General features: G+C 45.2%; 2 protein-coding genes across 2 annotated transcripts in view; both read right to left on the bottom strand.

Moving 5' to 3' along the window:
• LOC133381083 (zinc finger protein 91-like) overlaps positions 1-25,949 on the bottom strand; it is a 164,079-nt gene that overhangs the window by 103,734 nt on the left and 34,396 nt on the right. The gene's annotated exons all lie outside the window — the stretch shown is intronic.
• Positions 3,402-25,949, bottom strand: part of LOC133378873 (zinc finger protein 436-like) — a 29,442-nt gene continuing 6,894 nt past the window's right edge. Inside the window, exons 6-11 of the mRNA XM_061613487.1 lie at positions 21,901-22,014; positions 18,391-19,077; positions 12,738-13,379; positions 6,997-7,221; positions 5,970-6,149; positions 3,402-3,802 (exon numbers count right to left, since the gene is read on the bottom strand). Of these exons, the coding sequence (XP_061469471.1) occupies positions 3,789-3,802; positions 5,970-6,149; positions 6,997-7,221; positions 12,738-13,379; positions 18,391-19,077; positions 21,901-22,014 (1,862 nt within the window). The 3' untranslated portion in view covers positions 3,402-3,788. The remainder of the gene's footprint in view (positions 3,803-5,969; positions 6,150-6,996; positions 7,222-12,737; positions 13,380-18,390; positions 19,078-21,900; positions 22,015-25,949) is intronic.

Here is a 25,949-nt window from a genome sequence, read left to right as displayed (position 1 = left end):
TGTCATGGAACAAGTCTAAGAACAACAACTATGGCCGCACAAAGGAGAGCGTAAGGAGAAAAGAGGCTGGGTGGCATTGGTGTAAAGAAGCACAGAGGAGGAAGTCTGAATTCTGGATATTTATTTCCCTAGGAGATTTGTTCTCTGCTGCTCCAGAGGGCAGGACTGGACTGGGGGGGAGGAGAATGGCAAGAAAGCAGATTTGGGCTAAATGTTAGGAACTGCTTGACAGTGGAACAGACTGCCTTGAGAGGTGGTGGGCTCTCCCTTGATGGAAATATTTAAGCAGAGGAAATTGCCATCTGCCAGGGAAACTGTAGCTGTATCCTCCACTGCCAATCCTGCATAGAGCATGGCGGGTGGGTGAGCTAGATGATCATCAAGGTCCCTTCCAACTCTATAGGTTATGTCTAACTAGGTCCTACTCAGAGTAGACCTACTGAAATGAATGGACATTAGTTGGCCCTAGCTGGATACAACCCATGGAGTTGAAAGGGACCTTGGAGATCATCCAGTTCACCCCCAGACTAGCCCTGGATACAACCCCATGATGCTATCACTGTTCACTATATTACTGCAGATATTGGGGAATGGTCGCAGCTCGGTGGCAGCTTCCTATGTAAACCCTTCTTGTGTAAATGCAGTGAAGTCCTTCCCTCCCAACTCCACAAAAAGACCAATTCATGCAAGCTATTCTACAGACTGGCTGCTGGCTGCCACCTGAAGAGCAGAAATATTCCTAGGAACCGGAGTCAGACCATTGGTCCATCTCGCTCAGTACTGTCTAGACTTATAGGCAGTGGCTCTCTATGGTTTGAGGCAGGGGACACCCTCAGACCTACCTGGAGATGCCCAGCACTGAACCTGGGACCTTCCGCACGCAAAGCAGGTGCTCTATGGCCCTTCCCTCTTCCATTGCTGGTTATTTAAAGGCGCCCTTTTAAATGGGAGCCTGCCTTCTTGTAACTCTCTGTTGTTAAAATTAAGCAGACGATCACCTTCCTGCTTTGTGATTGTGAATATCAAAAACTGACAAAAGGGGGGGGGAAGTCAGGACCCAAAAAGAACGGGCCATTTTAAAAAAATGAACAACAATAATAAATATGCTTTGCTCTTTTACAGTGCAAAAGTTGGGATTTAGAATGGTAAAACAGTATGACAGACAACCCTGCTGCTAAGTCTTTTGTCAGTTTTTGCTAGGGATGGGCGAGAATTCTGCTGAATTCGGATTTAGCACTGGATTTTGTAGTGGCCCACATATTCTCCATCTTTGCAGAGAGATCCTGTTTGTGCCGAACCTCGGTGGCTTTCCCCTGACACTGGTTCCTGCCCCCAAAAATATTCCCTCAAATATGCTGTGCTTGTACTGTGTTTACTCACAACCCAGCCCAGCATCACAGTGCCCTCCTTCTCCCTCTGCCACCCCCACCACTCCAGTGACCCAAACTTCAAACAGGAGGGGAAAACCTACCATGCGGACTGGAGGGCACCGGAAGCGGCTTCCCGCCTCAGCCTCTCCTTGCTCGCTAACAGGAAAACTGACCAGCCTCAGGAAGGAGGCAATGGCAAAACTGCTTTCTTGTCCTTTATTAATATTTTCTTTCAAATCATCAACATTTTCTTTCTTTCAAAATGCTGGTATTTTCTTTCGTTTATTAATATTTCCTTTCAAAAGATCAATACTTTGAAAGAAAATATCAATACTGTAAAAGATTAATATTAACATCAATATTTTAAAAGATCGATATTAATATCAATATTTTCGGAGAGGGGAAAAATCGGACCGGTAAAAGCGGCAAAAAGCAGACAAAGAACGAACTCAATCAATACTACCAGTTAGGTTGACGGGATGCTTTCAACGTGGCACCAGCTAATGGATCCCATCTCTTATTCTAGCCCAAATGCAGGATCCAGACCACACACTCCAAAAAGGAAGCCGGTTTGGAAATGCAGGAAGCCACACATTAACTTATTTATAAACTGGTTCTAAAACATGTGCACACACGCACAAACACACACTTATAGATAACAACAAAAACATGGAAATCAAGAAAACGTTAGCCTCTCACAATTGTCGCCGAGTTATATTATTCAATGTTAGAGATTTTTTTAAAATTAAAAAAATCTATTAACACTTCGTCTACTATTGTAAAGCCAGAGCTTGGAAAAGTTACTTTTTTGAACTACAACTCCCATCAGCCCAATCCAGTGGCCATGCTGGCTGGGGCTGATGGGAGTTGTAGTTCAAAAAAGTAACTTTTCCAAGCTCTGTTAAAGCACCTCGGGCCTGATGTTTGTGTTTATTCGTTCAGTTTTGACAAGGTAAATTCACTTCTTCCAGACCACTGGTTCTCAAACCTTTTTTCCCCATGGATTGCTTGAAAATTGCTGATGATTTTTCTGCCTGTTGCAGCAAGTGTCATTTGTTGTGCTAGGTGCTGTGTGGTTTTCATTGGCATTTTATTGCTTCTTTCCTTTCTTATGTTGCATTTTATTGTACTACAATTTGCATTCTGTAGAATTCAAACAGTAATACAAGGTAAGAGGGAAGCAATAAAAAGACAATGAAAGATCACAATGAATATTTAATGTGGACATGCTGCGGACTGTCTGAATGAAGCTCGTGGACCATTGGACCACAGTTTGGGAACCCCTGGTCTTGTGCACACCACAGGATGATATTGGAACAATATCCACTCTGCAGGGAAGTCACTGACAGCTATGGGTCTCCAGCATGTGATCATTCTCACTTCCAGCCACAAGGGGGAGCACATTCACAAATTAGTCACAGGACAGTGACTTTAGTTTGTGAAACGTGATCCTAACCGTCGGAATCAGGTCTTGGTCAGCATAACCGAAAAAAGGAAGGAGGGGAAACGTTGAAGCTGATGTGGAAAATCTGTCACAGCCTTTTGAGATTCTGGGGTTGACTGGAGCCCCCAAATCAGGATGTGTACATTGTAACCCTTAAATAAAGCAATGTTCTGCAGCAAAGTAACTGAATTCTTGGACCTGGGTATGGCATGCAAATCAAAAATAATTTGCATATATATATTTATGTTCGCGTATTTTGCATAATCGATTCTGCTTCTTCTGCTTTCTCAAAGAGCTACACAGGACACTGACGCCCCATCTCTTGACCACCTGTAACCCCATTAAGTCTTCTGGCTTTTCACATTTCCAAACCTCTCTCCTGATAGGCTTAAGGGCTAGAAACTTAACAAGCCCAAGTTTATCAACATGCTGGAATTCAGTGCCTGACATCAGTTTGTGCACTTGTGTAAGTGCAATCAAGGAATACACAGTCCTAGCCTTAAAATGTTTACACTTGACAAATTCCAAATCACTGAACAATCTCGTGAGAACTCTTTTTAAAACAGAACAATGACCTTTCCCAGACCTCTGATCATAATATTCATGTTTTCCTGCGTGACAACATAAAATATGCACATGAATTAATCCATACAAATTATTAAAAAAAGGAAGAAAAATGTTAATATTTCAGTTAAAGAACTCCCCATTTCCACACACACACCCCACGATCCATACATGTTGGATGCAAAAGGGGCCAGTTAATACTGGAGGAGAGGAAAAGTTAAAAACGCTGTTGCGTTTTCAAGTCTTTCCAGAAGAGACTGTTTCAGGACGCATTGAACTCTGAAAGTCTCTTCCTGCTTCTGGACAAAAAGAGTCTGCTCTGAGAGCCACGAACTCACAAGTGTGTGCTATTTCTGCACTCTGCTGGTTCCATCGTCCAAGGATGAGGCTCAGTGGGAGTTTGAAGGATATTATTTTAAGCTATCTGCGAGGAAAGAGAGAGAAAAAGTATACTAAGTAGAGAGCTATGATGCGACGAGATAGAGAGAGTGATCTTTCCCTGGACTTGATGTCCCGTCGAAAAGAGAAGCTTTTTTCAGCACTAACAACAGGAGATCTGTGCAACCTGGAAGTCTACAAATCAACGTTAGTCTTGTTGGTTTAGGCCTAGGGCATGGAGAGGGAACCTGTGGCCCTCCAGATGTTACTGGACTCCAGCTCCCATCGGCTCTAGCCACCATGGCCAATGGTCAAGGATGATGGAGAATGTAGTCAAACAACATCTGGAGGGCCCCGGGCTCCCCACCTCCGGTCCAGGCCTTTGGCCTTCAACTGGTAGGTTAAGACCCACTTCCGGCTCCTGCTGTGATCTAAGGTGAGTCACAACAGCAACATTACCAGCCTACAAACGTATGATTAAAAACTGACGTGTGTCCCGAAATATACATAGAAACGCAGGAAGTGGCTTTATACCCGAGTCAGACTGTTGGTCCCTCTAGCTCAGTATTGTCTGCACTGACTGGCAGCAGCTCTCCAGGGTTTCAGGCAGGGGACATTTCCAGCCCTACTTGCAGATGCCACTGGGGATTGAATGTGGGACCTTCTGCATGCAAGGCAGGAGCTCTACCATTGAGTTACAGCCCTTTTGTTTGAGTTATAGGATCTGAAAAGGTGGCCCAGGGCAGCCTTCCCCGGCCTGGTGCCCTCCAGGTGTTGCTGGACTTTTATTTATTTAATTTATATCCCGCCCAGGAAGGAGCCCAAGGAGGCAAATAAAAACACTAAAAGCACTTTAAAACATCTTAAAAACAAAAGACTTTAGAACATATTAAAACAAAACAACTTAAAAAATATTTAAGAAACAACTTTAAAAACATCTTAAAAAGCAATTCAAGCACAGACGCAGACTGGGATAAGGGCTCTACTTAAAAGGCTTTTTGAAAGAGGAAGGTCTTCAGTAGGCACTGAAAAGATAACAGAGATGGCGCCTGTCTAATATTTAAGGGGAGGGAATTCCACAGGGTAGGTGCCATCACACTAAAGGTCCACTTCCTATGTTGGGCAGAACGGACCTCCTGATAAGATGGTATCTGCAGGAGGCCTTCACCTGCAGAGCGTAGTAATGGGCTGGGTATATAAGGGGTAGGATGACCTACAATTCCCATCATCCCTGATAACTGGCCAAGCTGCCTGGGGCTGATGGGAGTTGGGACTGAGGAGTCCAGCAGCATCTGGAGGGCACCAGGATGGGGAAGCCTGGTCTAGGGATATGAGTCTCGCTTTGGATGCGAGAGGTCATGGGTTCAATTCTCAGACAAGCCCATGCTTCTCGGGAAAGAGGACAATGTCTCTGGGCAGAGGAGGTGATAGAGCACCTGCTTTGCATGCTGGAGGTACCAGGTTCAGTCCTCGGCAGCTCCAGTTTATAGGATCATAGAATCATAGAATAGTACAGTTGGAAGGGGCCTATAAGGCCATCAAGTCCAACCCCCTGCTCAGTGCAGGAATCCAAATCAAAGCATTCCCGACAAATGGCTGTCCAGCTGCCTCTTGAATGCCTCCAGTGTTGGAGAGCCCACTACCTCTCTAGGTAATTGGTTTCATTGTCGTATGGCTCTAACAGTTAGGACGTTTTTCCTGATGTCCAGTCAAAATCTGGCTTCCTGCAACTTGAGCCCATTATTCCGTCTCCTGCACTCTGGGACGATCGAGAAGAGATCCCAGCCCTCCTCTATGTGACAACCTTTCATGTACTTGAAGAGTGCTATCATATCTCCCCTCAGTCTTCTCTTCTCCAGGCTAAACATGCCCAGTTCTTTCAGTCTCTCCTCATAGGGCTTTGTTTCCAGTCCCCTGATCATCCTCATTGCCCTCCTCTGAACCTGTTCCAGTTTGTCTGCATCCTTCTTGAAGTGCAGAGACCAGAACTGGACGCAGTACTCAAGATGAGGCCTAACCAGTGCTGAATAGAGGGGAACTAGTACTTCACGCGATCAAGTGACAGGAAAGCCCTTTCTGCCCGAGATCCCAGAGATATGCTGTCAGAGTAGACAATAGTGCGGTAGGTGGACCGACAAACCTAGTTCTTTTTAGGTTTAAGGGCTAGAAACTTGACAAGGCCAACTTTCTCAGGAACCTTACTCCATACTGACCTGATTCTTCCCATTCTGTCGATGGTTGTCCAAGTGATTCATGTCTGCTATCAGAAACCGCCCCAGACCTTAGAGAAACATTCTTTGCAGATCTGTCGGGTAAGACATTGTTGAGTTCTTCTAGCTCAAGGCCCCTTTGCTGAGGATTTTCCTGTGGGTGTTCAGTTGTCATGCTATCACCTACCAGCAATAAGTAGTGGTAGTCATCATCATTATCTGGGAGAGAAATCTCTTGAACAGACCAAATCACATATATCACCTGTGGCTCTCTGGATGTTGTTGGACTGCAATGCCCATCACCCCTGACCTTTGACCTTGCTTGCTGGGGCTGATGGGAGCTGGAAGTTCAACTGCATGTGGGGGAGGTCATAGGTTCCCCACCCCTGACAAACACAGACAGGGAAGGGCTAGAGCTGTGGTCAAGCAACTGCTTTGCCTACAGAAGCCCCCAGGTTCAATCCCCACTAAAAAGGATCACACCCACAAGTCTTTCCTGACACACAGAACCCGTGGGTCAGTAGCATGCCCAGAGGTGGATGCACAGTGCTTTGGAGGGGCAACTGATTGGCTGATCGACATAGCCTGCAAACCCCTTTCCTGCCAAGCCACACCTTTTACCTGCTGCGCACCTGGCGTCTATTAAAATGTATACACTGCTTGATTGTAAAAAGTCTCTAACTAGTTTACACAAGACATGTATATACATATATATATATATATGTATCTGATGTCAGGTGTAGGGCAGGTGGGCATGGCTTGGCCAAAACGGCCCCGGGGTCAAATGGAAAGGCCTAGTAAGCTTAGTGAAGCCTGCAGGCCAGAGATTGAAAAAGAGCCCTGTTCTATAGGAAGAAGGCCAGGTACAGTTCTTCTGCCTTATCTGCTGTGTGGAAGGACGCCCACCCCCCGGGGAAGAAACATTCACTCAGGTGAAGCCATGCCTGGGGTCTAAAGTGGAAAAAAAAGTAGGAGGGTCTGAACGAGGCCTCTGAACAAGCAGGTCAGAGGGAGCAGAGAGCAAACTTACAGGAGTCGCTGTCTCCTGCCGCGTTGTGAGAGGGAGCGAAGCCTGCAGGGGAGTCTGCCTCTTCGCCTTCTCCCTCAGACAGTCCTTGGGACGGCTCCACCGCTCCTTCGCCTTCAGCGCTGCTTCTGTGGTTCTGCCTGCCCTCAGAGCATGGAGGGCCTCGCACCCAGGGCTTGTCCTGAGGCTCCACACAGGAGATCGAGTCCGGTCTGGAAACCAAATATTCTAGTCAGGAAGGAAAATTAGAGAGAAATGAAATGAGAATAGGAAGGTGTTTGGTAGTGTAAACTTTGGTTATAGTCTGGTTGAAATTAGGCCACATTCACATCATACGTTTTTGCTACTATCATTCCACTTTACACAGCCATGACTTCCCCTAAAGAATCTTGGAAGTCTAGTTTGTGAAAGGTGCTGAGAATTGTTAGGAAGGCCAGCACCAGGCCCTCATCGGTGGTGGTAGCATTGTCCCTGCCACCATCTTGAGTGATGGCAAGCATTTGTGTGCAGTGTGCTAACACAACCAGACTATTTAAGCCCCCAGCAGCAGCGGCAGTGAGACTCAGGAAGTGGCGCAGCCCCGTTCCAATCTGCGCAAGAATAGGGTCATGGGGCGCACACTCTGAGAACCGATGCTAGCACGGATCGTGAGCTACACCAACTCAATCCCAGCCACAGGTGCCCCTCAGTCACTGTCCAACCTGGCCGCTCGCTGGCATTAAGACTGGTTAAAAGAGACTCCTATTCTCCTCACAGACCCTGAACGGTTTAACTGTCAGTCCCCCTAACTGTAGCTCTGTGAGGGAAAAGGAGTCTCTTAACCACTGTCAGCACCCTTCACAAGCTACACTTCCCAGGTTTCTTTGGGGGAAGTCATGACTGTTTAAAGTGGAATAATAAATAAACAAATAAATAATAAACAAACAGAATAAATGTCTGGTGTAATGAGACTGTAAACCAGGAATGGGGAAACAGGTGCCCTCCAGATGTTGCTGGACTACAACTCCCAGCATCCCTGACCATTGGCTGTGCTGGCTGGCATTGGTTGGAGGAGGAGTCCAACAACATCTTGAGCAGACCTTGGAAGTAGTTCGCCAGGAAGAATGAATTATTTGTAACTTATTACTTTTTTGAGGAATGAGTGGGTAATTTCTTTACAATTTACCATTGTTCTTGATTGTAATAGAACAAGGAGTAACTTCATTACTTTTGAGCTGCAATTGTAATGTTTCCAGCATTACTTTTGGGCATTACTTTGTGGGAGGGGGAGCAGGGGAAACATTCTGCTCCTCTGATTCGTGGATAAAAATCACATGCTTCTGTGCAGCATCGCTCTTCTGTTTAGGAGGCGTCGAGGGAGGAGGTGGAGAGCAAGACGGGGGTGGAGTGGAGAAAAAATGGTTAAAAAATGGGTGGTGGTGGTGAGGAATGGAGTGGAGGGAGAAAGGAGCTGGAAGGCAAGGAGGCACTTGTCCAGACACTTGTTAAAAATGATTGTATAGTTAACTTACAGTACAATATATACAAGTCTACTCAGAAATAAGTATCTTTATGTTTAATGGAGCTTACTGCAAGGTAAATCAAACTGGGTATAGGAGTGCACTAATTAGGCAAGATAAAGACTTGTTGAAGCCTTGAAGCTGTACTAGGGTTGCCAGGTTCAGGGCTTGAGACTGATCCTGTATCTTTAGGAGAAGAGAAAGTCAGCCAATTGCAGGTGTTCTTGCAACTCTGTAATGAGAAAAACCACAAGGTGGAATTCTCCCTCCCCCCTGCACAACTTTTAAAGATACAGAAGACCTCTTGGCAACCAAAGATACAGGATCAGTCTCAGGCCCTGAACCTGGCAACCCTATTCACAACAGCCATGTGAGGTAGGTTAGGCTGAGAGTTAGGGACTGGCCCAAGGCAGTAAATAAGCAAAAACAATGATGAGTAAAAATTTAAAATGTGAAAATGCTCATGCTCAGAGTATTTTTGTCGTTGTTTGTCCAGGATGTGTGGGTTTTTTTTTTTATGTCTACTGTCTCATAACTTTTTGCCTGAGAATGTTGTATTTCATACAGTTACAGATGTTCTTTGTTTTAAAAAAATTGCCCAAATTCTGTGGGTTGTTTTTTTTTTAACCTGAGTTCATTGCATGGTTTAGGGTTGGCATTGCAGATCAGACTCTTATGCATTTAACAGCTGTGGGGCAGGGAGAAATGGAGTAAGCCTTTTCTACAATGGAAATACAATTACGGGGAAAGATTCACCTGTTAACATTCTATCTGTCAGACGTCTTATTCCTTGTGTATGCCCCCTCCCCAGATTTACTTTTGATTTGTGAATGCCATGACTATTGCCATTCCCTCCCATTTATCTTTGCAACAACCCTCAGCCTAGGCTGAGATAATATATGTACATAAGCAGCAGCTGGTAGTTGTAGTTGGTACAGCATTAATAAAGTATAGCCCGTGAAATGCTGAAATGCATTCTTGTGGAGTCCAGTCCTATATATGTCTAAGCCTCATTGAGTTAAATGGGTAAGTATATAGGATTGCAGATTAATTTTTATCTCTGAAAGGAACGCGTTGTCAGACATAGAATTTAAGAGACATACTTTTCTGGATGTGTTTGCAGCAGGTGGGTAGGTGGAAGGGACTTGTGTTAATCTAATTGGGTCTTCAACATAGTGCCCTCCAGATGTTGTTGGACTACAATTCCCAGTCTCAGACAACACAACCAATTATCAGAGATGATGGAAATTGTAGTCCTACAACATCCGGAGGGCACCATGTTGGCTATCCCTGGTCTGTAAGGCCCCACAAGTAACTTTTGCTGTTTGTTGCAATACATACAAGAACATAAGAAGAGCCTGCTGGATCCAACCAGTGGCCCATCTAGTCCAGCATCCTGTTCCCACAGCGGCCAAATAGATGCCCTAAAGGGAAGCCCACAAGCAGGACCTGAGTGCACCAGCAGCACTCTCCTCACTTGTATTCCCAGCAACTGATATTCAGAAGCATAATGCCTCTGACAGTGGAAGTAGAACACAGCCATCATTGCTAGGTGCCGCTGATAGCTTTATCCATGAATTTGTCCAATCCTCTTTTAAAGCCATCCAAGTTGGTGCCCATCACTGCTTCTTGTGACAGCAGCACATCCACAGTTTCACTATATGCTGGGCAAGACTACATTTTTAATTGCAGGAGAAGGGATAACATTTATTCTGGTGGATTACTTTTGATAGGTGCATTTTCTGTTTACCTATGTTATATCTCTTAAGTTCTACCTCTGACAGTTCAACTGTGCATACGTGTCTACTTAATGAGTACAATGGAACTTACTCCCAGGTATATGCAAGATTAAGTTACCTCTGTTATACTGTTGACCAAACAAAATTACAAAGGCAACTAGTAAAGCACTAAAGTTTGCATTTTTCTTTTTGATGATAGCAGATTGCCATACTGATAAAAATGTGTTTTAGTTGAGAGGGGTGCTGCGGTGCTTTTTGCAGCGCAACACAGGCATGCCTTCAAGCGCCGCAAAAGAATGCCTGTTAAGTACTGGTGGCCAGGGCCGGCAAAAGACCGATTGGGCCCCGTGCTTGTGGGGGAATTGCGCCTTAAAGGTTTAGCGGGGGCCAGGGCCGGCTCCAGGCATGCTGGGGCCCTTGGACACTCTCCTTCTGCGATTCGCGGCAGGATTGGTACCGCTGATTGCAGGGCGGGAGATCCTAAGCCACCCGCCATTCCCCCGCTCTACTTACCTTTCTCTGTGCTCTTTTTTCGGCTGCACGCACTGCACACGCAGGTTTGCCATCAATCAAGATGGCGGCCAAGGTTTCCCTAAGGGGCTGAAGCCTCTGCCGCCATCTTGGTTGATTGAACACATGAGTGCTACACACGCACATTGCTGCCATCAACCAAGATGGCGGCAGAGGCTTCAACCCTTAGGGAAACCTTGGCTGTCATCTTGATTGATGGCAAACCTGCGTGTGCAGTGTGCGCAGCCGCAAAAAACAGCAGAGAGAAAGGTAGGTGAAGCGGGGTAATGGCGGACGGCTCTGAAGCTCCTGCCCTGCTATCTGCAGCAGGAATCCTGCTGCAGATTGTGGAAGGGGAGCACAGGGGCCCCGCAGGTTCCCAGTCGGGCCCCGCGTTTGCAAACGCCGGCCCTGCTGGTGGCAACATAATGACTGTAAAAAGACATTCCTTGCTGATGTGCTCTTTGAGCAAAGATGAGACATAACAGGAATCTACTCTGGGAATGACTTAGTTTGATACAACTAAGCAGTGCTTTTTGTGTGTGACAGTGCTCACTGGTATGAAGTACTGGCACCTCTTTTTTCTTTCTTTGTGCTGCCTGTGGCAGCCGTTTTTGTGCTGGTACCCACAACTTTTCTTCAATATAGAAGTACCAGCATATTTTATCCCTCCCCCCAAAAAAGCACTGCAACTAAGTATGCGTGATTGAAATAACAAACTATTAATGGTCCCAGGCTATGGTCCAAAGGCACATGAGGCCAGCTCCCTGCTGAAGTTAAGCAGGGTCAGGTCTGGTCAGTGCCTGGATGGGAGACCGCCTGGGAACCATATGTAAGCCGCCTTGGGTTTCTATCATGAAAAGAAAGGCGGGGTATAAATGTAATAATAATAATTTCCCTGTTTACCCCTGCATCTATTTCCCCTCTCTCTCCCCCTCTCCGGTGAATTATAGATTGTAAATCACTTGGGGCAGAGACCAGTCCTCTCATTCTTATTAAAATACCACATATATAGATGGTGCTGCACAGAAAAATCATCATCAAGGCTAGACACCTATTTTAATTTTTTTAAAAGCCAAGAGACACACAAGAAAGCAAAATTCTGATTCAGCCAAAACATTGGCTGGTCTTCATCTAAGTCCTACTCAGAGCTGACCCACTGAAATCAATGAGCCTAAATCAGACATGTTCATTAACCTCTATTAATGTCATTAACTATGGGTCTACTCTGGGTAGGACTAGCATTGAATACCACCCACTGAAGCAGGGATCTCCTCCATGCAATGCATGTGCTCTATATTTGAGCTATTTGCACCCCCCTAGATTGGTTTTGGGTTTTTAGTTTAAGAGGGGGAAAAGGTGCGTAAGGGGGAGAAGGGATAGAGGCGTATAAATAGTGATGCATGGTGTGGGAAAAGCGGACAGAGATACTGTTATACTAGAATTCGGGGCCATCCAACAAAGTTGAATGTTGAAAGATTTAGAACAGATAGAGAAAGTACTTACTCACACAATGCATAGTGCTTTGCAAGAATTGGCTCCCACAAGAGGCAGTGATGGCCACCAACTTGGATGGCTTTAAAAGAGGATAAATCAACTTCATGGTGGATAAGGCCATCAGTGACTACCAACTACGATGACTATGTTCTCCCTCCACTGTCGGAGGTAGTATGCATCAGTATACCAGTTGCTGGGAATCACAAGTGGGCTTCCCAGAGGCACTGGTGGTTTGAAAATATTTAAATAAATAACTATCCTTTTTTTAAAAACAAACCAGCTTATTGACATTCTGTCAACTTTCTGATTGATGTTATTACTGTTATTATTGTGTTTTCAATGTTGTACACCCCCTTGTTACATTTCTTATGAAAAGTGCAGTTTATAAATATTTGAATAAATCTGGCTGGCCACTGTGAGAACAGAACATTGGACCAGATGGACCTTTGGCCTGACCCACAGGGCTCTCATTACGTCCTTCAGGTATCTGGTTCCCCACCTGGGTGGATTTCTTCCTGATGTTCAGGAAAAGACGAGCTGTCGTAGAGGCTTTCCCCGTTGTCAAAATACTTGTAGGAATTGTCCCCCAGGTGGATTCTCTGGTGTTTAGTAAGGTAAGGCCTCCAGCGGAAGCTCTCCCCACACTGGAGGCACTTGTAAGGCTTCTCCCCGGTGTGGATTCTCAGGTGTTCAGTGAGGGTGGAGCGGCGGTTGAAGCTCCGCCCACACTTGGGGCACTCGTAGGGCTTCTCCCCCGTGTGGATGCGCAGGTGAGCATTGAGATGGGTGCTCTGGAAGAACCTTTTCCCACAGGCCAGACATTCGAAAGGCTTCTCCCCTGTATGGGTCCGATGATGCTTCACCAGTTCAAACTTGTACTGGAAGGCTTTCCCGCACTCGTGGCACACGTGTTTCTTTTCTACCTGAATTATCTTGATTTGACTGACATCAGTGACGTCATTCCCGTCTGGGAGAGGCTCCGCTTCAGTCTTTATAGTCCTCTCCAGCAGCTTGTCCGCTGAGCCTTGCCTGGTGTTAGACGTCTTGGGGTTAAGCATCCCCCCACTATGCTGTTCTGCCGACTCGGAAGTAGCGTGTTGGGGACTGGCTTCAGCGTTTCCACTCTCCATGGCGCCATCTGCTGGAGAGTGAAGGGGAGGGCAAGCAAAAGAGAGAATACCATGTAATAAATCCTGGAAAGACACTAGCTACAATTCCCAGAGTTTGCTGGGAAGAGGGATTGATTGTTAAACTTGCTGGGAGTAAAGCATCACTGCTTGTAACAAGGAACATGAACTGGGATGGTGGGAATAGATAGAAAGGTAAACTATTTTTTCCTCACTTATTCCTTCTGTAGTAACTACTTGTTTGTTTTCCTCAAACTTTATTTCCTTCCTCTTCCTTTTTAGTCAGTCAGAGAGAGTGGCTGTGAGTGCGAGCCTCATGCCTCTACAATGGCTGCATGTATGTCTGTACTCAGAATGACTTTATTTCCCAGTAGCAATAAAGGTTAAATTTCTTTATTCTTTCAACCAACAGTCTTACCAGACTTTATTTCTACGCTCCAGCACAATATATAGTGCCTTGCAAAAGTAATCAGACCTCTGACCAATGCTCTCATATTACTGAATTACAAATGGTACATTGTAATTTCATTCTGCGTGTTATTTTATTTTGAAACACTGAAACTCAAAATCAATTATTTGAAGGTGACATTGGTCTTATGTTGGGAAATGTTTGTAAGAAACATAAAAAACTGAAACATCCTGCTTGTGTAAGTATTCAACCCGTACTGTGGAAGCTCCCAGTTTACACAGACGAAAGAAACTGCCCTATCGAGGACACAATGACCTTTCCATTGTCCTCCACCTATGAACCATTAAAGCTGCTGTCACACTGTCAGAATAAAAACCCCACTGTTGAAGGATCACTGGTCACGCTGTGGCTCTGAAGGAAAATGAAGACCAAAGAGCATTCCACAGAAGTGAGAGATAATGTAATACAAATGCAGAGATTAGGAAAAGGGTACAAAATAATATCCAAGTTTTGGATATCCCAGTGAGCACAGTTGGATCAATAATCAGGAAGTGGAAGCTGCATCGTACCACCCAGGCACTGCCAAGAAAAGGCCGTCCCTCAAAACTCAGCACTCGAACAAGACAGAAACTTGTGAGAGAAGCCACAGGGAGGCCAACAGTCACTTTGAGGGAGCTACAGAGTTCAGTGGCTGGGAGTGGAGTAAGGTGCACCAGTCAACCATATCAAGAGCTCTGCATAACACTGGCCTGTATGGGAGGGCGCCAAGAAAGAAGCCATTACTCAAAATGTACCATCTGAAAGCACGTCTGGAGTTTGCCAGAAAGCATGAGAGTGCCCCAGCTGCGATGTGGGAAAAGGTTTTGTGGTCTGATGAGACCTAGATAGAGCTTTTTGGCCAAAACTCAAAGCGCTATGTGTGGCGCAAGCCTAACAAGGCCCATGCCTCAAGACACACCATCCCTACAATGAAGTATGGTGATGGCATCATGCTGTGGGGATGCCTCTCATCAGCAGGGACTGGGCATCTTGTTAAAACTGAAGGAAAAATGGATGGAGCAAAATACAGGGAAATACTGCAAGAGAACCTGCTTTAGCCCACTAAAAAACTGAAGCTTGGGAGGAAATTCACTTTTCAGCAGGACAGTGATCCCAAGCAAAAGGCCAAAGCAACATTGGAGTGGCTCAAGAACAAAAAGGTGAATGTCCTCCAGTGGCCCTGTCAAAGTCCTGATCTCAATCCCATTGAGAATCTATGGCGCTCTTTGAAAATTGCAGTCCACAGTAATGTCCAACCAACCTGAATGACCTGCAGTGAATCTTCCAAGAAGAATGGGCCAAAATCCCTCCGACACTGTGTCCAAAGCTGGTACATACCTACCCCAAAAGAGTCAAAGTTGTTATTGCAGCGAAAGGTGGCTCTACCAAATATTAATGTGTGTGGGCTGAATACTTACGCAAGCAACATGTTTCAGTTTTTTGTTTCATACAAACATTTTTCAACACAAAACCAATGTCACCTTACAATAATTGATTTTGAGTTTCAGTGTTTCAAAATAAAATATGACACAGAACAAAATTACAATGTACCATTTATAATTCAGTAATATGAGAGCACAGGTCAGGAGTCTGATTACTTTTGCAAGGCACTGTATACCAAACTCCAATAAAACCACTCTGGGAATTGTAGCTCTGTGATGGAAATAGAGGTCTCTGAACAATTCTAAGCACCCTTCACAAACTACACTTCCCAGGATTCTTTACGGGAAGTCATAACTGTTTAAAGTGGAATAATAGTGGAATAAATGTATGGTGTGAATGTGGCCCAACTCTATGGTTCCAAGATGTAGTTGGTGTGAATTGTAGGTCTGTGAGGTCAGTACCCTTAACAAACTACAGTTCCTATGGATTCTTTGGGGGAAGACACAAATTAAAGTGGTATAAGAGTGCTTTAAATGTACAGTGTAGATGAGCCTAGGACCTCCAATAAAATGTTGCAGCATAAGGTGCTATTCTTGAGCATTCCCTTCCTCCCCAAAACAGTCATTCAGCATTCTGTGGCCACTGAGCATAGTTAGTCCTCATTGAGCTGTTTTTCAGGTCCCCCCTCCCCTCCCCTCCCAGATTATTTTGTACTTTGCACACTTTCAAGCACTGCTGATACCACCTCCTTTGTGAGTGGGTGGTGCTGTCTGGTGACATAAGGAATGGCACTCACAGCTTGAACACTGGAAATAGAAAGAACAATGCCGTGTCTCTCTGAACTGATTGACAGAATGTAATCTGTCTGGGAGTCCTTTGGACAGAACAGCAGAAATAAAAATATCCTAAACAATAAAAAGTCCAGAGACTTGATGGGAAGGGCGACTCTTGCAAATATCCCATCTCTATTGCTCCTGCTTCCGCTCTAACACTGCTGTATTTGGCAATTTGCATGGGCGGCATGGCCTTGGCAAAAAACCCGTGACGAACTCCACTGATGCGAACGAGGGCACGAGTCTGAGAAATCGAATCCAGCATATTGAACCCATCATTGCATCACATTTGAATAAATCTTTTATTTTGCATAGGTTTATTCTGCTCCTGGGAGGTGGGCAGAGCAACATGAAACCGGCCTTTGGGGTTGTGAATTTTTTCTGAGATTATGTTCCTGGCACAGTTCAGGAAACAGCAAACAAAAAGATCGGGGGGGGGGGTCAGAGCAGGAGCAGCCTGCAAGAAAAGTGTTCTGCAGCTTTTCTGGGATGGGTGGGAAGGAACGACACGCTGCATTATTTACTGCACCGGGCTCCTTCTAGGAGGAAGAGCGGGATACTAAATAAATAAATAAATAAAATAATAAATAAAATTATTCACTGGCTAGTTAAGCCAGCCACATTTACTTTGAAGGAAAAGCAGGCAGGTAGGTCTCCAGCTGATATGCACCTATAAACAGCACCTTGTAGTTAAAAGGTAAGAGACTCCACCCTAACTCCACAGTGAAAGAATTTCATTCCCACTCACAGAAGTTGGCAAATATCCCATCCTGCTTTCATGAGGAAGGAATGGTCCTCCCCCCATTTTCCTTTTATAATTCCTTACCACTCATATTTACCTGGATTGTCTGCGCTATTCTGAAGGCTTCCCAACTCTATGGTCTGGTTCGCCCCTCATGCTAAGTCAAACTATGGTTAGGGTCAAGGATGGGGAGCCTGCGGCCCTCCAGATGTTTCTGAGCACCAACTCCCATCAGCCCTAGCAAGGATGGCCAACGGCCACAGATGAGGTCGTTCGGGCAACATCTGGAATGACAAAGGTTCCCCACAGCTGGTGTGTCATCCAAACCTGGGCTGTCTCCTCACTCACCATGAGCTGCAACCAAGGACAAACCATGGTTACAGATCATGGTGAGCAAAAAGAGTGCTTAACCATGGGCCCTGGTTCAGACAACATGCTAATCCAACCCTTGTCTTAGTGTGACCCGGTGCAGCAGCAAAAAGGTCCAAGAAGGAGAAAAGAGACTGAGAGCTCATCTCTGGGGCATGGCTCACATGAAGCCATAGTTTGTGTGAACCAGGGTAATATATGAATGTTAGCTATGTTTGCCGGTGGGATCCTGTTTGATCACTTAAATCAGGGGTAGATAAGGTGGTATCCTCCAGGTGTTTTGGAGTACAACTCCCCACCATCCTCAGCCAACATGACCAGTGGTCAAAAATGATGGCAGTTGTTGTCCATAATGTCTGGAGGGCACCACGTTCACTACCCATGACTTATTATTCAGTTCTTCAGCTTCAACATCTTTACTGTTCCAAAACCAAAACAAAATCCTCTTGCCCCCATCACAGTGTGGATTCTAATTATTTCATATTTATACAAAATAATTTATTGAAAATAAAACCCACACATATACATTACTCCTTACTTATCTAACTGGTCTAAAAACCTCATTCCTCTTATCAGTGACAGATCTATAAACAACAATAACCTCACTTCCTTCAATTTTTAAGATTCCAAGTCAGCATGTGTCACCAATACATCCCTGGGCACACTCTGCTGCTGGTTTAAAACGGGCATACTTAATCAATCAATCAATCAATCTGTAGTTGATTTATTACTGGATTTACTAAACACAGAAATTCGGAGGGGAGTCATGGTGGTAGCCCAGGAGAAAGCCTTCTCTGTGGCAGCTCCTAAGCTGTGGAATTCCCTCCCCAGAGAGGTCCGTCTGGCACCTTCATTGCATAACTTTTGGCGTATGCTGAAGACCCACCAATTTACCCTTGGCTTTTGAAACTGGACATGTACGTTTTTAGGACCCACTCTATTTTTTGGTTGTAAGTTATTTTAAATTGTTTTTAACATTGTATTTTGGATTGTTGTGACCTGCCCTGGAACCTCAGGGTGAGGGATGATTAATAAATTAAAATAATAATAATTAATTAGAACATTCAATTCTTGCAAGATGAAGTAGGATAGTCATGATTCATCAGTTCTCTTGCTGTTTGGTTAGTTATATTTAGGATCCACCCTATTCTTTGGATTGCAGGTAAGAAATCCTAACAATAACAATAACAATAATTATGCATCCTAATCAGGAATATTAACACGAAAAAGAAAACCACAACCTTCCTCACCTGTGTGGATTCCCTGCTGCTTGACAAAGGATGAGCTCTCAAACATGGCTTCTCCATTGTCAAGCCCTCTGTAGATGGCATTCCCCATGTGGATTCTCTGGTGCTTAGTAAGGTAAGGCCTCCAGCGGAAGCTTTCCCCGCACTGGAGGCACTTGTAAGGCTTCTCCCCGGTGTGGATTCTCAGGTGTTCAGTGAGGGTGGAGCGGCGGTTGAAGCTCCTCCCACACTTGGGGCACTCGTAGGGCTTCTCCCCCGTGTGGATGCGCCGGTGAGCGCTGAGGTGAGAGCTCTGGATGAAGCGCTTCCCGCAGGCCAGGCATTCGTAGGGCTTCTCCCCCGTGTGAGTCCTCCAGTGCAGCAGAAACTCGGATTTGCAATGGAACCACCGGTCGCACTCGGGGCACATCAGCTTCTTCCGCCCCACGTGGAACATGCTGCGCTTTGAATTCGCTGCCCTCACGTGCCTGGAGGGCTCTCGCCATACAGTCCCCGGCTGCATCTCCCATTGCCGTTGCAACCCGCAACGGCTCTCCGAGTTCAAGGGGGTGATCCTTGGGGGTGCCCCCATCAAAGTCCACTGAGGTTCCACTTGATCCGAGCCGTCTGGCTCAGGGATCTCTTCTTTGATCTCCCTCACTATCACCTCGCTTGCAGGGATAGAGGAAGAATTCAAAGAAATGTCGTTCCCTGCAAGAGAAAGAGTGGGGTGAGTGGTGGGAAAGGAGAATGTAAGACAAAGGATGGAGGAAAGACTCTCTGCCCGAGTTCCTGCTCTGGACTTGGCCACTTCCTAATTACCCTCAGTGTGGTGCACAGTTTTGCAGTATCTGTTCATCAGGTGTTTCAATCTCTCCTGATAAAGATGCAACACAAGTACCCACTCTCAAAGAAGTTGTCTGTTGCATCTCTGAATGAGTCCCTCAAGACTTGCCTCTTTTTAAATTAGCCTTTGAGCAAGTGCAATTCTGTGCTACCTCAGCATCAGGTATGAAAACTGCATCCAGTCACACCTGGTACAGAGACATAGCACCAATTCTCCACCCTATTAAAAAGGAGGCTGAGTGCATCTCTGAGTTGCATCTCTGAGTGAGTTATTGTTCTGAAACAGTCTCATTCTAATTAGTGTCTACAGGACAGGTGAATGTAATTCTGTTGCATCTGTACATCAGGTGTGAAGGGAACATCCAGTCACTCCAGGTACAGAGGAGGCCACTTGTTACATCTATGAATGAGATGTTGTTCTGTTCTTCTGAAGATTCCTTTCAAGTGCTAGAAAATAACCTTTTTCAGTTGCCAGGATGAAATGTGCCTCCAGTTTAAAGTGTGTGCTTGTCTGTGCGCATGCATAATGTCCTTTTGCTAGCAGAAATTTGGGAAATCCCGTTCTAACCACCACACCACACTATCTTCCTATAAAATGTAAATGTACTGCCTTCAAGTCGATTCCAACTTATGGAGACCCTATGAATAGGGTTTTCATGAGGCTGAGAGGCGGTGACTGGCCCAAGGTCACCCAGTGAGTTTCATGGCTGTGTGGGGATTCGAACCCTGGACTCCCAGGTCATAGTCCAACACCTTAACCACTACACCACACTGCTTCTCTTGTCCCTCTATGCACAAATATAAATATGCAAAATTCTAAATTCTACACAGCCTGTCCCCAGTCCTTCTTAAGGAAACAAGAAGGAATTGTGCCTGGCATGCAAATTAGTACCACCCCACCTCACCCCGATTTGCATAATCCCCAACTGAGGACTCTGCTGGGGCAGCTCATGCATTTCAATGGGGGCTGCTTTTCACCTACTGCCCCTCATTTGCATGACCATTGTTGCTGAAGCTGCCTTTCCAGTTGCACCCATTATAAAGCCCACTGGCATTCAGAGAGCAGCCCTTTGTAGTTTCCCCAAAGTTGTCCTGGGCACCCTGAAATAAGGATTCTAGGCATGCTTGGGCAGAATCTTTTGGCAGCCTCGGAGGCCCAGTTGTTTTCCCACCGCCCCAGTAAATGATTCCCCCCCCCCGCAGTAACTGTTAAGGGAAAACTCCCAACACACCAGCCGTTTTAGGAAGGGGAAGCATAAGAAACTGGGATGTACCTGTGAACTTCTGCACCTGAAACACCCAGAACAAACCCTGCCTCTGCTGGGGGGGGGGGAGAGCTAGGGCCGGCCCTACCATTAAGGAAGAAGGAAGAGGTTGCCTCGGCCTGCTGATTGTGGGTGTCTTGACAAGGCAGCAAATTCGTTGGGTTACTTAATTCATGAACGTTTTCCCTTTTTTTTTTCCTGCCAGAGCAGAGGCATTTGCAGGAATTTCTGTCTCGGGTGCCAATATAACTTGGCTTGCTGGGGGTACAATGCACCTAGTCGGGCGGGGGGATGAAAATTTGCTGGTCTGCTTAGGCAGCATAATGTCTTTCAATGGCTCAGGGGGAACCCTTTTCCAGATTGTAAGCTCCTCCAGGCAGCGACCAACATTTTATACTATTACATTTTATACTTCTTGTTCTATTACTACTACTAGCAGTAGTAACACTAGCAGAATTACTGGTTCCAGCATACTGAGGGCAGGATTACTCCTCAAGGTAGGGACCTAGACTTTATATTACTACTACTAGTAGTAATATTGGTCTATGCCCCTAATAAACTGCTTGATGATACTAATAATAGTAATATTAGCAGTAGTAGTAGTGTTAGTTCCAGCACAATGAGGGCAGAACTACTCCCCAAGATGTCCTGCATTTTGTACAACTACTAGTAGTAATATTCACAGCAGTAGTATTAGTAGTTCCAGCCTCATGAGGGCAGAAGTACTCCTCAAGGTAGGAACCTAGAATTGATACTACTACCACTAGTAGTAGTAATATTGGTCTGTGTCTCTAAAAACTGTTTGATGATTATATTACTCCTCAAGGTAGGAACATAGATTCTATACTACTACTAGTAGTAGATTTTATACTAGCAGTAGTAGTCTGCGCCCCTAATAAACCACTTGATGATGATATTACTATTTGTAGTAATATTAGCAGTAGTGACACTAGCCATTCTAGCACAATGAGGGCAGAACTATATCTCAAGGGAGGCCCCTACATTTTATACTATGATTCCAGCATAATGATAGCAGAACTACGTTCCCACCTGTTTCCAAAAACGTGTTCCATCTGGAGTGGGCCTTTGCAGGGAGAAATCAGGGGGAAGGAGGAAGGTGTACATGAGCCTTCCCGCATTCGACTCTTCCCCCGCCAATGTCCCACCCCCAACATTTTCCTTCCCGTCATACTTATTTGTGGTCTCACTACCTATTCCAATTTGACAACCTCCTATTTCAGTAACAGGCCCAGGATTGAGACAGCAGGAGGTCCTCACATCCCCAGGATGCTATGAAGTCACTGTTTTACGAAGAATCCCCGACACCATTCCCCACCCAATTTCAACCGGAAACATCAAAAGAGGAGGTCTTTTCATGGAAACAGCACCCGTTCGCAAGCCTATTGGGCAAGCCTTCTCTCACCTTCACAAACGTTTACGGGGATCTTCTTGTCCTCCATAGCCTGGGGATCTGGGATCCATGGCTCTTCCCCTCGTTCCAGCCGGGAAATCAGCTCAGGTTTAGGGATTGGAATAGCTAAATCGCATACACAAAATGCACTCAAAAAAAGGATACACAAGAAATGAACACCAAATTGCAATTCCGTAGGAACTATGGCACATGTCAGAGGGTGGTATTCAATACTAGTCCTACTCAGAGTAGATCCCCTGAAGTTAACAGACATGACTAACTTGGGTTCATTCATTTCAAGGGGTTACTCTGAGTAGGACTTAGCTGAACACAAAATGTTTTGTTCCATGGATTTTGTTCACCCTTTATGGCAGGAAGAGAGAATTAAAAACATGAAGATGAAAAGCAGGAATGGCTCCTGAGCAAAGAGTTCTTTCTGGTGGACTCCCTCCTCTGTCAGTGGGCCCTAGCAGACTCCCCTGGTTGCAACACCAGTGTTGTGCCTAGCCACTCTTAATTTCCCATAATGACCCAGACCAGCCTTTGTCAACTTGGCACCTACCAGGCACTGTGGATTACAACTTCTATCAGCCCCAGCCAGCACGAATGTGCTGGCTGGGGCTGATGGGAGTTGTAGTCCACAATGTCTGACGGGCACCAGGGTGGCAAAGGATGTCCCAGAGGAACAGAACCCATTGTGGGAAATTTAAAAGGGATGGCTAAATCTAGTTGCTTTGGCACTGTTAGTAGTGCTGGGCCAGAATTTATTTTTTTTAAAGCTTGTCTAAAAGCAGTAATCCCAGCCTGGGCACTGGGGCCTTAGCACCTGCCCAGAAATGCCAGGTAATGACGCCAGTCCTGATGAAAAGTACAGCAGCTAACAGCCTAACAATGTAAAAGTCCAGGGGGAAATTCCAGCTGGCTAGGCCACGTTAAGTCTCCTGAAGCGAGAAAGAAAAGCCATCCAAACAAACCTCCAACCAAGGTTCTTGTGAGTGTTCCCATTCCCATTGGAAGGGCTGTGGCTCAGTAGGCAGAGCATTTGCCTTGCCTGCAGAAGCTCCCAGGTTCAATCCCCGCATCTCCACATGAGGCTGGGAATATCTCCCTGCCTGAAAACCTGGAGAGCTGCTGCCAGTTGGAGTAGACACTACTGAGCTAGATGTACCAATGGTCTGACTCAGTACAAGGCAGCTTCCTGAGTTCCTATGAGTAACTCCTTAAAAGACAGAAATATCATGACATCAACTTTCACGGGCTAGAGTCCCAACGTATAGAGTACAAGGGGGTCCCAGTTTGAACACAGGATTCTGTGTTTGTGTAATAGGAGACACTTGCTGCCTTCCTGCCCTGCTTGTGGGCTCCCAACGGAAACAGGGTTAGACAGACTTGCAGCCTGACCCGGGAAGGTGATTCTTCCATTCTGGGTTCATCTCAGCCACAAACCAACTAGGCAAAACTAAAGATAAGCCACTAGTCCTCAGGCTCCTTGTTTATTTATCCAGTTGAGGTCACACAGGCCCCCTCCCTGTTGAGCGTCTGGCACTACTGAAGATTTTTTAAAAAAATTCAGCAGCCATTTTAACTGAATTCTGATTTTATAGTTTTCATAGTTTTTTTTAATCTTTATTGTATTGTACATGACAGAGACACAATTAAGCATTATATAAAAATGTAAATATACTGCCTTCAAGTCGATTCCGACTTATGGCAACCCTATGAATAGGGTTTTCATGAGGCAGTGACTGGCCCAAGATCACACAGTGACCTTCATGGGGATTTGAACCCTGGTCTCCCACATTGTAGTCCGACACCTTAACCACACCACACTGGCTCTCAAGCATTATATAAATTGTTGAAATAAATACAATATTTATTTATCAAGATTTATATACTGCTTGTAGACAGCAGTAAATAAGAAATAAAAAATCTTCACACCCCCACATTATTCGTTCATTCACATTTTCATCCCACTTTTCCTCCGAAGAACCCAAGGTGGCATACATTTTATCCTCACAACAGCCCTTTGAGGCAGATTACGCTGAGAGATGGTGACTGGCCCAAGGTCACCCAGTGGCGATTTGAACCCAGTTCCTAGTCTGACACTAACTGCTACACCACACTGACTCTATAAAGGACCATAGGCAGCTGCCTTATACTGAATTAGACCAATGGTCTGTCCAGCTCAGTATTGTCTACAATGACTGTCAGTGGCCCTCCCAGCTTTCAGGTGAGGGACCTTCCCAGTCCTACCTGGAGATGTCGGGGTCAGAAGCTGGGCCCTTCTGCATGCAAAGCAGATGCAATTAGCCTGTTGCAACAAAGACAATGTACAGCATCCTGTGGAACTTCAGAGGCTGAGATTTATTGTTTAGGGATGCCCAGAGCAAGGACTGAATCAGGAGATGTACAAAGTAAATGATGTTTGCTTTTGAAACAGAGGCTTTTGAAGTGCAGGGAGGGCTTCAGGCTAACCCTAACCAAACAGCAAGAGAACCGATGAACCTTGACTGTCCCACTTCACCCTGTTTTGAGGTTGTAAAATCAGAACAAAACAAGGTTATTTCATTTCTATGCTTCTATATTTCCTGTTACAAACAGGAGCTGCTCCCAATCAGTTTTGCAAACCATGTAATGGAAAGGTGTCTTAATAAGCAAGGTTATTTTAGCATAACAACCCCAAAACATACTTATCCTGACGCACCCTGCTAACTTTGCTTCAACATATATATTAGTGGCAGGGGGTGGGAACCTGTTTGCTTTCCTAGGGGTGCATAAGTAGTTTATTGTTTGGGGTGGGGCTGTAGCTCAGTGGGTAGAGCATCTGCCTTGCATGCAAAAGATGAATCCCTGGCACCTCCAAGTAGGGCTGGGAGAGACCCCTGCCTGAAAACCTGGAGAGCTCCTGCCGGCCAGTATGGACTATACTAAGATAGATGGACTAATGGTCTGACTTGGTATAAGGAAGCTTTGTAGGTTTGTGTGTAGTATTAACAGTTGAATGGGGTCAGATAGAGGAGCATAATTTTTATAAATTAAAAGTTAAGAATTTAGAAAAATTTAGAAAAATGTTAGAATTGCCTTTAATATGTCTTTAATCCCTTTTAAAAAAGATGTTTTAAAAGTTTTGTTTTAATGTTTTTAACATTTTGTTTTAATGTATTTTAAGGTCTTTTTATGATGTTTTAAAGTGTTTTAGTGTTCTGTTTGCCGCCCTGGGCTCCTGCTGGATGGAAGGGCAGGGTATAAATAATAAATAAAATAAAATAAATAAATAAATCGCAGTTACGAGGCCCACATTTCATGCTGTGCCCATTATCATGCATGTTTCTATGCCAAGAGCTAATGCCATCCTTAGTTCAGGTAAACAGAAGTTTTTGAGGGCTCAGGACTAACTCTAACCAAACAGGAAGAGAACTGGTGAACCTGACGGTCCCACTTTACCCTGCAAGAACGGAATATTCTTATTCTTATTATTTATTACCCACCCTTTACTCTGAGGTCCCAGGACAGGTCACAACAATTTAAAACACAATGTCAAAAGAATTTTAAACAACTTACAATCACAAAAATAGGGTGGTTTCTAAAAATATACATCTCAGGCGTCAAAGGCCAGGGTAAAGAGGTGCGTCTTCAGCATCTGCTGAAAGCTGTTTAGTGAAGGTGCCAGGCGCACTTCTATGAGGAAGGAGTTCCACAACTTAGACGCTGCCACAAAGAAGGCTCTCTCCCGGGCCGCCACCACCACCCCGAGTTTCTGAGGGCAGTGGAACTCCCAAGAGGGCCCTCCCTGCTGATCTTAACACCCACGAGGGTCTTGTAGGGATGGAGATGGTCTTCCTTCCATTCAAAAAGTAAATTAAGGTCTATAACATTTCCCACACTGTGGTCCAACTTCATTCAGGTGGTGGGCCTGCAATGAATACTCATATAGATTTTTTTTTTTGGTATTGCTTCTTTTATGTCTTACATTGAATTTTAAGGTATTGTTTTATTTATTTATTTTCACCCCGCCTTTCGTCAAGGAAGCCGAGGCAGCATAGACGTGGTTCTTAGGTGAT

The sequence above is a fragment of the Rhineura floridana genome, chromosome 3 (genome assembly GCF_030035675.1).
Source record: "Rhineura floridana isolate rRhiFlo1 chromosome 3, rRhiFlo1.hap2, whole genome shotgun sequence".
NCBI classification, from domain to species: domain Eukaryota; kingdom Metazoa; phylum Chordata; class Lepidosauria; order Squamata; family Rhineuridae; genus Rhineura; species Rhineura floridana.
The sequence above is the reverse complement of the archived record's forward strand: the minus strand, read 5'-3'. Positions and strand labels throughout refer to the sequence as shown.